Raw genomic sequence first — 16,792 nt, forward strand, 5'->3', positions numbered from 1 at the left:
GGTCACCTTGAAAAACACAAAATAGCTTCCAAAAAAACGTCAAATCAAACAGAGCAATAGGAGACAATAAGTCAAGTCTAGATAATACATTCATAATCAATGCAAAACACTAAACATGACCCTGATATAATAATATAGATGTAGCATTTCTTTAGAGAAAATTCTGGTGGTTCAGAGATGTTTGTGATAAAGCCCACAACAGCAGACGTGCTGTATTTGTGTGCCTTGCTGTGTCTGTTTATCAAGCTGTCAATCAGGAAAATATCAAACCACACTCCATTATTACAAAATGAAAAATATGCATAATAGTCTGCCTAATACATTGGTAGACAGGGTGGATTCATGCTTTTCTAAATTTTTAACCAACAAAATTATATGCTTGATATATATTCATGAGGTCCCACTGTAGTCATGTAATTAACAAATGCTACTGTGTTGTTGGGCAAATTATAATCATTCAATCTCATTTTCTAACGTTAATGGTTGAAGGTATCACTCAAATTGCAAAAGGTTAAACACACACACACACACACACACACACACACACACACACACACACACACAGAAGGCACCACAAGAAGGCTGAGGACAATTTTACAAGATTTAATTTATTAACTATTATACAGTTCACATAAGGCCTTCATCTTCAAACACTATTCTCTGTCAGACAAATTCCATGGTTTTCTCTTGGTGCACAGTACATAAACGTTTCAGCTATTTCTCTTTTAGTATTCGTTTTGTTCTAATTTCATGTTTTAAAACAGGACGAGGCTTTCATCCCTCTCCCTTGGTGTGTTTTTAAATCATGCACTAAGTGGCCTTGAACCATTCACAAAAATTGTAAAAATGGATTCTCAATCATTGAAATACACACTAGAAATGTTTTCTACCACTGACTAAAGGGAGGTGTTCCCCGACATACAAATAAACAACCATTACAGAGTAGTATGCGCTCACTTTTTGCTCATTTAAGGGCAGACTTGCCAGGGGTGTGTCAGAAGTCAAGTGATGCAGTAAGATTATATACTCAATAGAGGGACAGTTGGTTGGTTCTGGGCAGTTGGAGAAAAGCATTCAGTTTAGCCTCATGAACACATAAAATGACTGAACAGCATTGCGATTCCTTAAGTACCAGCAAGTGATGATCCCAACTACTCATCTAGAAACTACAAATATGGTCAAGGTTGGAACCAGGAGCCACAATCAGAGCTTGTTTGTCAAGTGATCAGTTTTACTAGACAGTGTTTTCTCTTGTAAGGTTAATGCGATACTTTACCCAATACTTTGCCTTTTGAGTACTAGCAACTATATGTCCTGAGCTCACAAAAACATTTTCTTCCCTCAGGGATCAATTCTTTGTGACCTCTGAATGCAGAAAGAGCCTGTCATGTATATTTAGCTTGAAGAAAATGGCGATAGACTTTATCCACCTGTATACTTATTAATCCACAAATACTTTGATTTGAGCGACAAAAAAACAAAAACCCCAACCTATACCACTTCCGGTTCAGTGCTCAACAGCAGCGCCAAACTGTGTTGTAGTTTCTCTTTGTTCAAATCAGAGTTTTTGTGGGTTACTGAGTGTACAGCTAGATAAAGAGGATTATAACAAATTATGCCCTTGGAAGTTTGTTATTGAATATCTTTGAACAGTTATGGTGCTGTTTTCTTTGCTCTCGCCATTGTAAACTGCCATTAGCCTTTAGCTTCAAGCTAAATGTACATGGCAGGGTCTTTCTGCATTTTAGAATCACAAAGGAGTGATGCAGGAGGGAAAAAACATCTTTGGGAGCTCAAAACATCTATGTGAGCACATGAAGGGCAAAATACAGAGTTTGGGTTAAGTATTGCTTCAAGAGTTAAAATGATCAGGTCTTCATTAACAGTGCAACCACTGAAAATGTGTTGCTTGTTTTCCATTAATGAAATGACAATATGCCAGCACAACACTACTACACTAGAGCAGGTACAGAGCCGGGAGTGCCTCCCCAACGTGTCCGACAATTTCTATGAGCTGCTGTATTGTTTAGCTGGACTCTCGCTAAGGGTGCGAACATGAAATCTTCAAAGTTAAAGGTCCTTGACATTAGATGAATACAAAGAGCTTGGTTTGCCAGCTAAAGCAACACATTTGCGAGCGTGTGGTTTCCATGGACACCAGTTTGCAATGTAGAGTTATGCTATGGTATGACGAGGTCACACATTCAAAAATCTTCACTTGACTGATGAGAGGCAAAGTCTTCACTGATATTATGATTCCCAAACCAAAACTTCCCTAAAAGATCCAATCCGATCAACCCACAGCTAGAACGAGGATGACCTCTAAAATCAAAACTATTTCACATAGCTGGATGAGTGAGGAACATGAGTTGATTCAGATTTCCCATCAACCTAAAAGAAAAAGAAAAAAAAAAGGGACTTCTGGATCAACTTAAAGAACATAAGTTTTTACAAAAGGATCTTGTTTCACAAGCCTGCGCTGATGCCACCACTAAACAAATAACATGGACAATTAATCAATGTGGCATTTCTTCAAATGTAACACTACACTATCAAAAAAGTGCTTCAGATAAGTATGTGGATACAAAAAAAAAACAACCAAAAAACCAAGTATGTAAACAAAGTTTGATCCGCCAGAGCTCTGTAGAGGCAATGGGTATGGCTGAGTTGTGAAATTAAAAACACACAAGAAAACAGTATGCCAAAAAAACAACAACCCTTCTTCGGGAAAACAACAGTGATCATTAAAGTGCATCCCTGGATGTGTACCCCCACACCCCCACCCCCACCCCACCCTTTCCCTCCCCATGCTGTCCCCTCAGGTAGAGCCAATGAGAACCCCCTAACCCAAGGTAGACATGCAGAAACCTCTGCTATATGAAGCAAACTGCTGTCCAAAGGACCTACGAAGGACCAGTCTACAAATCCAGTGGCAGTACTTTCATGAGAAAAACAGAACAAAACAGAAACACGCTTCGACACACATAAAAACAAGATGGCCTTCCAGCTTGGCATAGAGCTTTCTATTTCTTGAGAGTGAAGGGTGAGTGTTGATGGAGGAGAGACATGCTGTGACAGTGCCCCCTTTCCTCCACTTCTGATGTGGAAGTCCAGGCAGTCAGGGGACCAGTCACTGATCATGGTAGCCCTGATGCACACAGATATCGACACAAATGGCAGGTCGTACTTCCTATCCCCTCTCTATATAACCTCGGTTGTCCATGATCATGAATGTGTGTGTTGGTGATAAGGTCCAGCATCATCATGGGCACGCGTGGTTTCATTGTCTCTCACAGTGTCTCTTGTTCGGCAGGGGAGTGGTGGGAGTGGGAGTGCTGGTGAAGCGGTGGGAGCAGGGACTGCAGGGGTGACTGGGGAGTGGTGGGTGGGGACTGCTGCAGGGGGCTGAAGTGTGTGGTGGTGTGGGGAGGAGAAGAGCGATAACAAGAGTAGGCAGAGCTTCCACTGAGGGTGGTGGTGGGCGAGGCAGGGAGGCCCGCTAGACCTGTCGGGGAGTCGAGGAGGGGCTGGTTGTAGAAGAAGAATGCACACTGGTGGATGAAGGTCTCGATGATTGTCTGGTAGGTGCGAGTGGCAGTCAGGGCATCCATAGTGGAGAAGTCTGGTCTCATGAGGGTGGGCCAGAAACAGATGGACAAGTTCTCACTGGTCATCAAGTTAACCCTGCTCAGCTGGCTCACCCTGAGAAAAACACATACTTATTCAGTCTCATCAACAAAACAGAACCAACAATGCATGAAAGAAAACAGAGAGGAAACTTACTTGTGTAAGTGGCTCACTACATATTTGAAGGCATCATAATTCTCCCTTGGGAACTTCCTCAGAACATCCTTCATGGTATACAGCCTCTGTTCTCTGTCATTGATTTCTGCACACACAGAAAGACAATATGATTAAGGACCTTCTCATGGTAGCTTCAAAAGTGATTCGACTCAAATGCGTCTCTCTGCGCCGCCACGAAATTGAGTCTTGTCAACAAATAACACAGAATAAAGCACATCTCAGAAAATGTGCCCAACCCTCTTCCCCCCTAAAGAAATCCTCGTTTTTTGTTCTCATAAGGACCCTCCCAGCCCAGCAGTGTTTGCTTACTGAAAGCATCCAATAGGTCCACCTGCAGAGCACAAGGCACCAGGGGCTCGGGCAGCTCAGAGAAGAAGCTTTTTAGGGCTCCAGCCACAGTGTTTATGGAGAAGTCTTTCTCTACCAAGTCTAATCCATGATCTGCATGGGGAGAATGAGAGTAGCAGCAATCAAGACACAATCACTTTGTGTCACTTCCCTTTCCCAACTGTTTACACTTTTGATCAAGCAGCTGCATAATTACAAGACAAACAGCTGGTTTGAACAAGTCTAAGGGGCAACTCACCCTGTTCAAACTGCCTCTGCATGCTTTCCATCTCAGACTTGTTCCCACTCACACGGTACAAACCCTCTGTGTTGAGCCCTGCAGAAGCGCAGCAGAAAAGAAGGGGAAAGCGTAGATACGGGGAGGTGTAGATATGAGTTTAACTGAACAGATACAACGGGAAAGATGCAAACAGTTGTCAAGCAGAATGAACTAAGAAGAAACCTTTGCATAAAATAATCTTCTTGACAGGTGCACAGGTTTGCTTTTTTTTTCAAAACAAAAACACACTTGATTAAAAAAAAGGTTATAAGACAATACAAACCCGTGGTCTCAATGAAGCGCACACACTTCTCAATGAAGAGTGGTATAGGCCTGTCAGGGGACACCACATTCACTAAGGGGACACCGAAATAATTGCTCTCCAGGGGCTTGGGGATAGCTGGACGGGGCTTTGGTCTTGTTTTCTAAAAGGACAGAAGGAAAGACACAAATGTTTCCTGTCTGCAGTATGGAGAACTGTGCCACTCCCCATCAGCAGCAAATCTGGAGTTCCTCACACAAATAGAACTTTGTCCCCAAAACATTACCACAGTTTAAACCTGCTTATACTGTTTACAAAGAAACAAGCTAAGCTTGTAGTATTACAGGTACTGAAAGGTGAGGTAGACAACATCAAACATATTCATACCTCTGATTACATTTATGATTATATATTAAAACTGTGGCAGATTTATGGGCACTATTTAAGAAAACAACTTAAATCACATTTCTGTGAGAGCCCATGAGCACATGCATTACATTGAGTTACTTGTCCTTGATTAAAAACAGACGTTGGTACTTTAATGCCCACCTTGGCTGTTCGTCGCAGGCTCTTCAGAATGTTTCTCTTTTTTGGGTCCTCACTCTCCTCATTAACTAGACTTTCACCTTTCAGGGTCCCAAAGTCATCTTCCTTGGATTTTGGAAGGGCTCCCATTTCGTCATCACTGCCAATGAAGCTTGTGCGAAAGCTGCTGAACTTGCCGAGCCGCTTGGAGCGGTCACGGTACAGACGGGGCTTCACCCCCACTGCTGAGAATTTCCTCCTTCGCTCCAGAGAGCTGCTGTCAGCTTCACTGTCTGAGCCATTTCCATTGGAGTGCATCCTATTGGAGTTTCGGATGGTGATGATTTTGCCTTGCGTGCTGTCATGTGGCACAGAGTAGATAATCTCTTCATTACTTGGACGGGGTTTTGAAACGGCATCAATGGGTTCGGCATAGTCTGAGGGATCATATCCCACATCCCCACCAGGAACCCAGGTGACAGCAGATGGGAGGGAGCGACGGTGACCTAGAGTATCAATGTAGGGGTTTCGGCTAACCTTTCGAAAGTCAAAAGTGACTCCAGGTTTAACCCTCACCTGGGGGGGCACTTTGTTATTGAGTTTGTTCTCAAAGTCTCTGATATCGGAGATGACTGAGATGTCACTGGAGTCCAAATCAGGCAGGTGGAAGCCCCCACTATGAGAGGTGAGTGTGCCATCATAGTATGGTGGTGATGGCTCAACATCATCCTCTGAATCAAGGAACATGGTGACAGGACTGGGAGAGCTACAGCGTGGGGAGTACACATTTTCATTGGTGCATGCTTCAGCAACATTATCGTACATGTGTGTGGCTTCCACAATGTTGCGTTTCTCTACCACCTCCATCAGAAAAGGATGGAACATTTCAATCCTGTGTAGGCCCCCCACCACTCCTCCAGATCCACAAACCACGCTGTTGAAACGACCCTCGATCTCATGGGCAAGCTCCTCCCCCTGAATCTGCTGTTCACGGGCATAGTCGCTATCAGTGAGTTCTGCCTGGCTGTCTCCCACTGCCAACAGCTGGACAGGGATGATGTCCTGAACCTCACACAAGAATGCACACAGGGTCTCCAGGGAAGCTTTCCGGGAGACTGAGTACACAGCAATGTAGCCATGTACCAACCTGCTCTTCCGCAAAGTGAAGGAGGCGTGGTATGAGAGGAGGGAGAGCTCTATTGCCAGCTTGTGTCCAGCAATGGTCTGCTCCAACAATACAGAGGTGCCACTATTAGACATAGGTCTGCAGTGCTGATGCATTAGAAAAGGGGAAAGGAGCTGCTCAATATCATAGGAGTCCCCACACATTAAGCACATGACTATCCGAAGATCTGCCTCTGAGACTGGCTGATGAGGAGAGTCTCTGAGACCTGGAGGCTCAGGTAGAAGGGGTGGGGAGCTGCTGCAAAAGGAAGTGCTCCTCCGAATATCTAGAAGGCTCCTTAGCACCTGGTTGATTTGAGTCTCATTGACATTATGGCCATAGCCCACACCAGGGGAGGCCGGATCTAAGAAGCTACACTGCAGTCTCCTTGCAACCTGCTGTCCCTGTGTAATTAGGTTTAAGGCAGTTTCTCCACCAATATCCACATAAGATCCCACACCTCTCTTTGTGACTAAAAGCAGTGATGTTGGCAACTGTGCCAGCTGGCTGTCCCTTCGACCTAGAGTGGATTCCCTAAGTCGTTCAAGGCTTTCAACCACATAGGAGAGAGACTCTTTCGAATTATACAGACACAGACATCCGTGAGGGGTGAAAGTCGGGGTGTGGAAGGAATTTACAGGAAGACGTACATTTCCCTCAATAGGCCGCAGTGTCAGTTCATACATCTTCCCGTCTAACACATACCAGTCATCATTTGTGCAGAGGGCCCTAATCTCGTTGGCAAATTCTCTGGCCAGTCCATCTTTACCCAGTATGACCAGGTTAATTCTGTCAGCCTTGGTGTCCCCAAAATGAGCTTTCACATCAAAAAAGGGGTAGCAAGTAGGGAAACGTGAAGCTAAGAGTTGTTCAATCTTAGAGTCTCCACAGTGAGGACTACTCGGGCAGGTCTCCTTCGTAGGGTGATAGACAAAGTGGATATGCTTCAAAACTAGAGCATCTCTTTCAGCTGGAAGCTTTTGCAGTGCTTTGAACCTCTGTTCCTCCCCTAATACCTCCTGAATTGCCCCCATCTTCTCCTTGCTTGGCTTGGCATCCACCTCAAGCTCATAAAAAAGCTCAGAGTACTCAAGTAAGAGCTCCTGGAAGTCTTCTTTAGCACGGTCGATGATCTCCTTCTGATGGCGGTTGTACAGGTCTAAGTACTCTGGCTCCTCAAGCCACTGGTAGAACTCTTCATTCATGATAAAGCTACGGGCCTCCTCCCAGGGTCTACCAGGTGTAACGAAGGGAGAGGAGGCCAACTTCTGTTTAAACTCCAGCCTCATTTCTGCACGTCTGCACTCATTACGCAAATGTTCCAGGTGGGCATTAAATATGTCCTCTGCTTCTGCAGTTTCCAGTAGGTCTGATGGGATTCGCTCATCCTCCATGTTGTCAATGTGAGATGTATCCTCCCAAGGAGAGTCCTCAAGGACAACAAACCAGTGGGCAAAGTGCTGCTTGGACTCAAGAACTTTCTGTACCCCAGACCAGCTCAGCTGATCTATTTCATCCAGATCAGGCACCAAAGAGCTAAGTGCTAAAGGAAGAGTGCTTAAGTATATTTTACGTCGCCTCTCAATATGCTCCTGTTTCAGACGGTAGACGTGCTGTTGAAAAAGCTTCTTGCATTTAGCCGTTCCTTCCAAGAAGACATATTCTTTGTACTCCGGGGAGGTATTCATGCGTCGACTGGTGTTTAACCAGGTTTCATTATGATTCTTCACTATCCGGTTGATTAACCATTCATAACGATCCTTGGCAGAAGCTATCTGCTGACTCTGGAGCTTTAGCGCCTCAAAATAAGGAATGATCTTCGGCTTGCCCCTGCTTTTGTCAATAAGTTGAACCAAAGTGAGGAACGCCAGGTCAACATTTATATTTGAACGTGCAGATGTTTCCACTACTGGTAGACTCTTCTTAGTGATAGCAAAGGTATGTGCATCTTTGATATAGCGTTCAACTCCTTCATCACACTTGGTGAGGACCAGCACAATGGGCTTCTTAGTCTTGCTAAGTTGACCATATAGGTTTGTGACAAATTTCAGCTGGTCATCAAAGTTGCGGTTCATGCCTCGGCTGACATCGACACAAAGCAGGAACCCATCAACTTGCAGCTTGCCCTCCGGCATTTGTTTCTGCTCAAAGTCTTGCTCTAGTCCCAGCTGATCTGTACAGAAGTACATGAGCTTCTCTGCTGATGCCAGCTTGGTTGCGGCTGCCCGTTTGATATAGGGCTGCATCGCAGTGCTACGGTGTGGCTGAAACGTTTGGTCATCAATGAATTCTGTTTGTTCCACAACATGCATTCGGCACTCAGGGCCTTCCTCCAGAACCCGAGAAACCTCTCCCCAAAACAGAAAGTGATCATTATTAACCACTCGACCCCCAAAGTCACTGGTGCTCAACACTGATGTGTGGTCCAGGTAGAAGTCGTCCGCACTGGGGCGTACAAATCTATTACACAAGCAGGACTTTCCAACCCCACATTGCCCCTTCTCCTTCTCAGTTCCAGACAAACCCACCACAATGAGGTTGTAAATGGGCGATCGGACATCTTGCTTTTTCGCCATCATAGTCTACTGACGCTCATCCTGCCATAAACAGGCACTATATAAAGGTTGACTTGAAGTTTTGTCCATAAAGTTGCTGAGAGGAGTTCAAGTTTCAGTTTCTTCTGCCTGGCATCAGTTTTTAGAAAATGCAATCATATTAGGAGGGGGTTCTTTTATTCATTCCAGATATGAGTCAGACCCTGTAAAACAAAACAGATCAGAAAAAAAAAAGAAATCAGATATTGTAATTAACAAACAAGAAGGCATCTGGAATTGGAGGGTTGTAAATGGAAGACTTGGAATCAACCCATGTAGTAAATGTCTTGCTTATTAGACAACTGCAATCACATAAAATATAATTATAACACGCTTCTTCACTAGTAAATTTTGTGATCAAATGTTGAATCTGAAGCCTTTTCAAAAGGTCTGTTGGCCTTTTTATGCATTTTTCTTTGTCATTAACTCAGTGACCTCAGAACAAATTAAGAGCATGGGAAAAGGAACATTTTTTTACTTTGAAAACCAAATTACATTTCCTGCCCAATTCTTTAAGCACACCTGTAAAAAGAAATGCACTCTCATAAAAACAGCCCTGCCGTTACTTCCATTTACAAGTTTAAAGTTTCAAATTTTGTTTTCCGATTCTGGTAGAAAGGCAATACTTCAAATTAGATTCATCGCTGTAACGGTGGAGGTGGTGTTACACTGAAGCGCATCATACTGAAGTATTGAAATTGGGTGGCTGATATATTAGGAACACTTCTCAGTATAATGCAGTCCAGGTTGATGCCACTGCAAACTACAAGCTAAGAAGCAAATGTAATTTAATCAAAACCTCATTCTCAGTGTCAACATTATTTTCTTTGTTAATGGCAGGGCAGTTTATTTAGATTTCATTAGATTACACAAGTGGACCAAATGGAGTAACTGGTGAGTGCATGTTGAGCGTTTCTGTAGGAAAGGTCAGGTACACAGTTCAGAGCAAATAATGACTGCTCTTTGATTCTGAGTGCAACAAGTAATCAGGCTTTAATTTTCATCACTTATGTCCTTGATTGTGTATCATGTCTGCTACTTTCTCAAAAATGTCATAAGTGGTATCAGCAATGCAAACCAGTGCTGGTATCGTCTTACACAGGCGATCGATTTTACTTGTACAAGCAAGCAATGACAGAGGAGGCACACTGATATAGTAGATACATAGGATATTTACTAATTTCAATAAACTGTCGAGGGTTTCTTTTTGTCCAAACTAAAACTGAAACTGACATTCACTTTTGTTTTCAGGTGATTAGCCTCTCATTTAAAAAGAAAAAGTAATTGTAAAGATTCTCAAAAAAAAGCCCCCTCATATTTTCCCAGAACCACAGGTGACATCATCAGATTGCATGTTTTGTCCATTAAATCATTTAGACAAAACAAAAAACAAAACAAAAAAACACCTAGAAAAACCTGTGGTGTTTTTTGTGTAAGTGTGTGTATGTGGGAGGGAATAATCTCCTAATCCCTGAGGGTTTCCTTTCTGGAAAACCTGACAGAATATCCAACATTCATTAAAAACTTCATTCCTCTGCGTATGTAGCAGACAGACAGAAAAACTTAGACCTTTGGCTTGCCTTTGCCCTAATGTTCGTTAAATGTTGTTAAAAAAAAAAATCAATATCACATAAAATAACTGCATTTCACATCAGGTCTTACACAACCCGTACTTATTAAGTCTCCAAAAATAAATAAATAAACCAAAACCAACAGATACTCAACATAATATGATAAAAAGCCCATATAGAAAACCAGCTACAAGAACACCAGCTACCTATTCACAATTGAATTACTGCAAGGATTGACTATCATTGCTGTTTCCACTTCTATCTATTCCAGCTCTTGTCCACTCCTCTCAATACATTATTGTAATATTACATCAAGATGAAAGAATCAGTTTATCTTATGACACATCATGTTGGGAGTGGTGCTCTGTGAGGGGTAATGGCAGCTGATTTTATAGGCACCTCACTGTCCAGCCTCCCTCAATAACTTCTTGACCACAACTCAATCAGTCCTATTTATAAAGATTAAAAAAATTATAATAATTTAAAAAATATATCTATTTCAATACTAATTCCTTAATTGTTTCAAAACAAAATAATCAATTCTGGTATTGCAGATCATAAATTATGAGGGCATACATGATAAACTGCACTAGTATGACTCATTTAAACGGGAACTTGAAGAAGCTGGTAAACAAGGGAATTATCTGACACATGCAGTGACCAAACAGCTTCAGCAGGGTCAGTCCACCCGGCTCAGCTGAGCTAGGCCTGATACCCAACGTGAAAAAAAGACAAGTTCTATCAGAAATATTAACAGCCTTACTGCCCATATCCAACAACATCTGAACACACAGATTACTGAAGTGCACCCTCAAGCAATACCACTCGCATAATCAACTTACTTGGATAGCATTGTTTTGCAAAGGATTACCAGTCAACATGGGCTCAAGGGTGCACAGTCAAGAGGGGCTGACCACGCCAGGCCTGCTGCTGTCTACAGAATGAGATTGCAGAGCCCCCCCCCACCCCCCACCCCCCCAAAAAAAGAAAAAGCAGGGATAACCTACCTTCCTCGGTACCGACAGGCAATGTTTAAAGGGGATTTATTTACCCAGCTGTCGAGGGTGTAGCACTCGCTGTTTCACTGAGGCTTAGGTACAGAGAGAGGGCATGCAGGGAGGCTACATACCATCGCATTTCTCCCTTTCTCCTCTCGCATCTGTCAGGCCAGCTCTTGCCGCAGCCCTCGCCGCCTGATGTGCACCAGCAGAAAGCCGCAGAATCCACCGTCTCAATTCACAGATGATAACAGAGATGACTACTGCTTGTGCGCTATTTGGTTTACATGCCCATGCCTCCTGTTTAGCATCACGTTGCAAATTAAACAAAAGAAATAAATTATCCACAATAATATTTCCCCCCAAAAATAACAGACACAATTTTGTTCGGGCAAAGGGTTTTTCCTCTTAAGAAATTCCAGCGTACAAAAATCTGCTTAGCCGTCTTCTCCTCGGTTCACCACGTTGCTTTTTCAATAATTATTCTGTCCATTGTTGTGCCCACATAATGCTGGGCCGGCCGGCCGCGCACGCCAGACAACGGGGAGTTTGTTGCAATCGCCGTGGTGTTTGGTCTGAAATATGCTTCTACTGCAGCAGAAATGGTTCATGTCCCGGTCAATTTGAGAGCAGATTGCGTGTGTGAAAGTGATATTTCAGCCAGCTTTCCGATAATGGCGGCGGCCCTCCTCCCCGGACCCAGCGTTAGTCCTCCTCTTCTTTTCTTTGGGAAAAGGGAGCTGTGGAGACGGAGGCAGCGGGGAGAGACTCACCCAGCGGCGCCCTCACACAACTGCAGCAGGCGGCTCGCTTCAACTGCGGGCTCACCGCTCTGCTGCATCTGTGGCCTGCGTTACTGGAAGTAATCCATTACTCTTCTCTCACCGTACACTTGCTCACACGTTTGAACCGGAATCTCCGGAGGGATGACTTCATTTGCAGGGAAATTTGTACTGTGACATTTAATACAGAATTCGTGGTTGAATTTTATCATTTTGATGATATACTAGTTTAACATTTGCGTTACTTTTAATGGGATTGTAACGTCGTTACTTTGAGCTGTTTTAAAAGCTATTTTAAGAACAAAAAGTTCCAAGCGAAAGTGGGTTTACTTGTTAAAATGATTCAGGGCCAATTAAGCGACACACCTTTGTCACGGCGCTACAAAACCAGAAAGATTTTTGACAATGCACATTAGCTATGAGATGTACGGAAGCCCTGAAAGACCAAACTCGCAAAATCTCATACATATATATATATATCATCTCGAGGCAACAAGCTGAGTTTCTTGTGATAGAGGTTTAATTTAATTTACAAAAAATGGTCACTTTCTCAAGATAATTAGACTTTTTGAGTTATAATCACCTTGAAATAAAAAAGCATGTTTCTGAAATTTGTTCAGTACCGCATGATCTCAAGAGAATGAAATGTTGATTCCTTTAGATTTTAATCACATTTTCTGTGAGAATGACTTAGTTATTCCCACATCACGAGATACCTAAACAAATTATCTTGTGTTAATTGAGCAATGTATTTCGTTATCACTGCTAAAAGTTGAATTTCTCAATTTAATTTGTTTTATTTTCTCAAGATCACAAGTTTAAAAAAAAAAATTCATTATCCTGAGTTACACAGCTCTTTTTTTCCTCCTAATGCATCAGTATCTTTGCCTTTTTTTCCAGGAGAAAATGTGCTGATCTTAAGATGATGAAATAATTATGTAGTTATCTAGAAAGAAAAAAAAACGTGGGTACTTGCGATCAATTTCTCAAGCTCATTGGAAAATTCAAGAGATGTGAAATATGGGTGCTGCTCTCATTCATTTGATCTGGTTTTTGGCTTCACTTTCATGAGAAATCCTAACTGAGACTGATTGATCTGGAGCAGAGAGAGCTTTCATTTTTGGTGATAAAGGGTTAATAATTTCCACAATATAAATGATCATGAGAGAAACAGCATTGCAAGTATGACTGAGCAGTCATTAGTTTATGGGTACCGATTGTCCAAAACCAAAGAGACGAATTGTAAAGATCTTTCAACCTCCACAGTTAACCACTGGTGATTAGATGCTTTAACTTGTGAATGTAACGTTAAATTACAACTAAGCCATGAGCGGAGGACTGGATCATGGCAAAGTGAAACCCTCTGACACATTCTCACAAGGATGAAAATCCCCATTTAAAGGAACTGAGACTGCAGGGTTGAGTTAGGCTCTGGAGCTTCACAAAAAAAAGGAATATAATCTCACTTTACACAGCGAAGTGTTAAGGAGGCAACTGAGTTATGGCCCACTTGTGTTACATGTGTAACACAGTGTCCAGTTCAATATCACTCCTGACACAAATTGTAAAGAAGCACTCAGTGGTTGCTTCCTCCGTTTTGGCACTGCTCGTCAGCATCATATTACTTTTGGCAGCAGACCGTTAACTGTAGCATTGGCGCCTTCTAGCGGATTAAGAGACTATTAACCACCTCGGTGTCTGTGTCATCGTACGGACATCATAGCTTTGCAGTGAAGGTTTGAGACCAGAAGCTTTTTTTTTTTTTTCTTTTTTTTTCCAGAAGGTATCTCTGCTGCATAATTGTATCTCTTTGGATTCTGCAGTAGTGCTGGGACGTGGACGTGTGGCCAGGGAGGCTCACCTTCTGCTGTAATCCAAAGTGTGGCCGTCTGCAGACTGCAACAGGAGTAAGTGCAACTTCACTCAGAATGATCTCTTAAATTCTGTGTGTTTACTGCACATATGCATGGACATATTGTAATGATGTGATCATTTTCTTAGCAGGATGCATCTGATTGTCTTCTCTTGCAAGTGCTGTATTTTACTTAAAATTAATTTGTGTTTTACAGTGATGGATGGACCACCGTAATCTACATCTGCCAAATTTCACAAAAACTGCCATTAAAATTGCTCTATTATGAGTAAAATCCCACATTTGAAGGTTACGTGATTGAATTTACGAAATGAGGAAAACTGACTCAGAGCATTAGAAAGTAAAAGTATTCATACGGATTTTGCCGCTGCATCAGAACTATATCATTCTTCATATTTTGTATAATGCGAGCAGGATTTGAACACTGCATAAAAATTGGAGCTTGTCTGAAGTGTAATCCAATAAATACACATCATATCTGGTAAATGGTATGGCATGTTTGGTATGTAAAGAAATGCTACTTACTTGAATTGTCAAGCTATAGTGGAGTAAAACATAGTATGACAGAGGTACCATCAATAGAAGTACAATGTAATTACCTTTATTGAAGTAATATTCATTTTATAGTAGGCAAAGGGGGCAGGAACAGAGGCACTTTTTATCCAAAAGAGGCATTGGATAGCTAGATATTCATGAAAGTGGACCAAGTTGAATGATTACAAGGGAAGAACCACATTTGATACGAGCCATTAGAGAATATTAGCTGTTAGACACCAGCTCAAGATGGAGAGTCAGGCAACCAGTCCCTCTCACTGGAGTACAAATAATATTGCTTCCACTAGGTGGAGCAATAAGCTTCTGTATACGCAGGACCAAGCTACTCATGCCTGTTGGTGTCTCAGTCAGCATGCAAGACAAGTACAGACTCTCTTCCTTATCTTCTTGTTGCTTTTCACCATCCACAGAAAAACAAACTCAGCAATTTAACATCATCTTAATTCCAAAAACAAGTTGTTGTTGTTGTTTTTTTTTTTAATCTTATCACGCTTTGTTTTGTCAACTTGACAATTGATTAAGTATGTATATGGTGTAACGGGGATATGGGGGATGAAAGCAGCAAAGGTCAGGACAGGGTGAATGTGATAGCAGATGGGTGGCAGGGGGAGCCAGATGGACAGTAGTGGCTTCTTTACAGAGGACATAATACACATTGGTGGGGGCTAGTTTAAGTATCAATATACATTGGAGCACAAACTCTGCAGTATAATAGGTTAAAGGGAAAAGCTGTGTGGGATATAGTATCTGATGTCCATGTATCATTGTGTGTGTGTGTGTGTGTGTGTGTGTGTGTGTGTGTGTGTGTGTGTGTGTGTGTGTGTGTGTGAGAGAGAGAGTGAGTGAGAAATAGAGAGTGAGAGAGAGAGTGAGAGAGAAAGTTTGAGAAAAGAGAATAGGGAACCAGCCCCTCTTCCACCCCGCCCAAATAAGTCATCTTTCCTCTGTGATTCATTGTTGCGTACACTAAATCGGAAAACCTTAGCAATTTAAACTCAAAATTAAGGGAACTATTATGAGACTCATACACAGGCATCCAGTTTATGATTGATTGTTATGCGAGCATTTCTGGATTCTTTTAAAAATATGTCACATGTTCCAAATTAGTGTTAAGCTTTTGATGTAATTATATGAAATTGAAGTCAGGCAGAGGGGTGTATCTGTAGAGCAATCCTTGAATAATATAGTGATTTAAAAAAAACACGTATGTTTTTCTCAAACTTCCATCCTCCACTGTTTTCATTTTGTCTGAAATGGGTGTAGCGACACACTTACCATGCATATTTTGGTAGAGGTTAAACAAGTGCTTCATTTCAGTGAATCACATTTTTGGGCTTTTAAAATAATTGAGGTAGAGAAAGAATTCAGTTCACACATGGATGAAACCAAGATTTGCACAATGAGTAGTTGAGAGAGGACAGGCCTGAGGGAAGATCTTGAACATCAGGAAACAGCTAGGAAGGAAATCCTTCTTGCAGGAATGGCCACACCAAAATAGCAGCACTGATTGGAAAAAGAGTCAGCTGGAAAATAACCCATGATACATTAGCACAGGTGCTATAGATGGAGTCTACAGTAATTTTTAGAACTGACTTATGGCGTGCCAGATGTTGTGTCTAATATATGCAGATGTGGGCAACTGGTGTCCGTATGTTCTCCACATGCATGTGCTAATACATGTAATATTTTGGATGAACTTCAGTCAAAGAATGCATTCAGTCTGCTGCATGAATGCCTTTGAAAATGTCAAGTTGACACTAAAGATCCAAAAATGCCAAATTGAGAAGTTTTGAGGAGAAGTTGAGGTTTTAATAAAACCTGTCAGAGTGAGTATTTGTAAAGAAAACGCTTGCTTGAGCGATCTTTTTGTCCACATGACCAGAAGAGCTGTGTTTAAGAGGACAGTCGCTCCTGGGAGGTTGTTTTTGCACAATTTGTTCCCAGAACAATGGTAAATGTGCCATGTGATGCCCCGATAGGAGAAACCAGGACCTGATCCCGGCCTGGAGCTCTCAGGTGAACACATGGTGACCAGACATAGACGCACAGTGCTTCT

General features: G+C 42.2%; 1 protein-coding gene across 1 annotated transcript; it reads right to left on the bottom strand.

Moving 5' to 3' along the window:
- Positions 1 to 574: 574 nt before the first annotated feature.
- On the bottom strand, positions 575 to 12,323 carry arhgap35b (Rho GTPase activating protein 35b). Its single transcript, XM_086179322.1, has 7 exons — positions 11,658 to 12,323; positions 5,223 to 9,121; positions 4,695 to 4,836; positions 4,391 to 4,468; positions 4,114 to 4,245; positions 3,784 to 3,889; positions 575 to 3,702 (listed from the first exon to the last, which is right to left on the bottom strand). The coding sequence occupies exons 2-7, from the start codon at positions 8,940 to 8,942 to the stop codon at positions 3,291 to 3,293; spliced, it is 4,590 nt and encodes a 1,529-aa protein (XP_086035448.1). The 5' UTR covers positions 8,943 to 9,121; positions 11,658 to 12,323; the 3' UTR covers positions 575 to 3,290.
- Positions 12,324 to 16,792: the final 4,469 nt, after the last annotated feature.

Source organism: Aulostomus chinensis, chromosome 15 (assembly GCF_037954235.1).
Source record: "Aulostomus chinensis isolate RoL2024-O1b breed Wild chromosome 15, RoL_Achi_v1.0, whole genome shotgun sequence".
Lineage (NCBI taxonomy): Eukaryota > Metazoa > Chordata > Actinopteri > Syngnathiformes > Aulostomidae > Aulostomus > Aulostomus chinensis.

Excerpts from the sequence above, each read along its gene's own strand:
- arhgap35b (XM_086179322.1), bottom strand. The coding sequence starts at position 8,942 with ATGATGGCGAAAAAGCAAGATGTCCGATCGCCCATTTACAACCTCATT. Across the intron at positions 4,469-4,694 it reads GCGCTTCATTGAGACCACGG|GGCTCAACACAGAGGGTTTG; the intron begins GTTTGTATTGTC and ends GCGCTTCTGCAG. Across the intron at positions 3,890-4,113 it reads GGACCTATTGGATGCTTTCA|AAATCAATGACAGAGAACAG; the intron begins GTAAGCAAACAC and ends CTGTGTGTGCAG.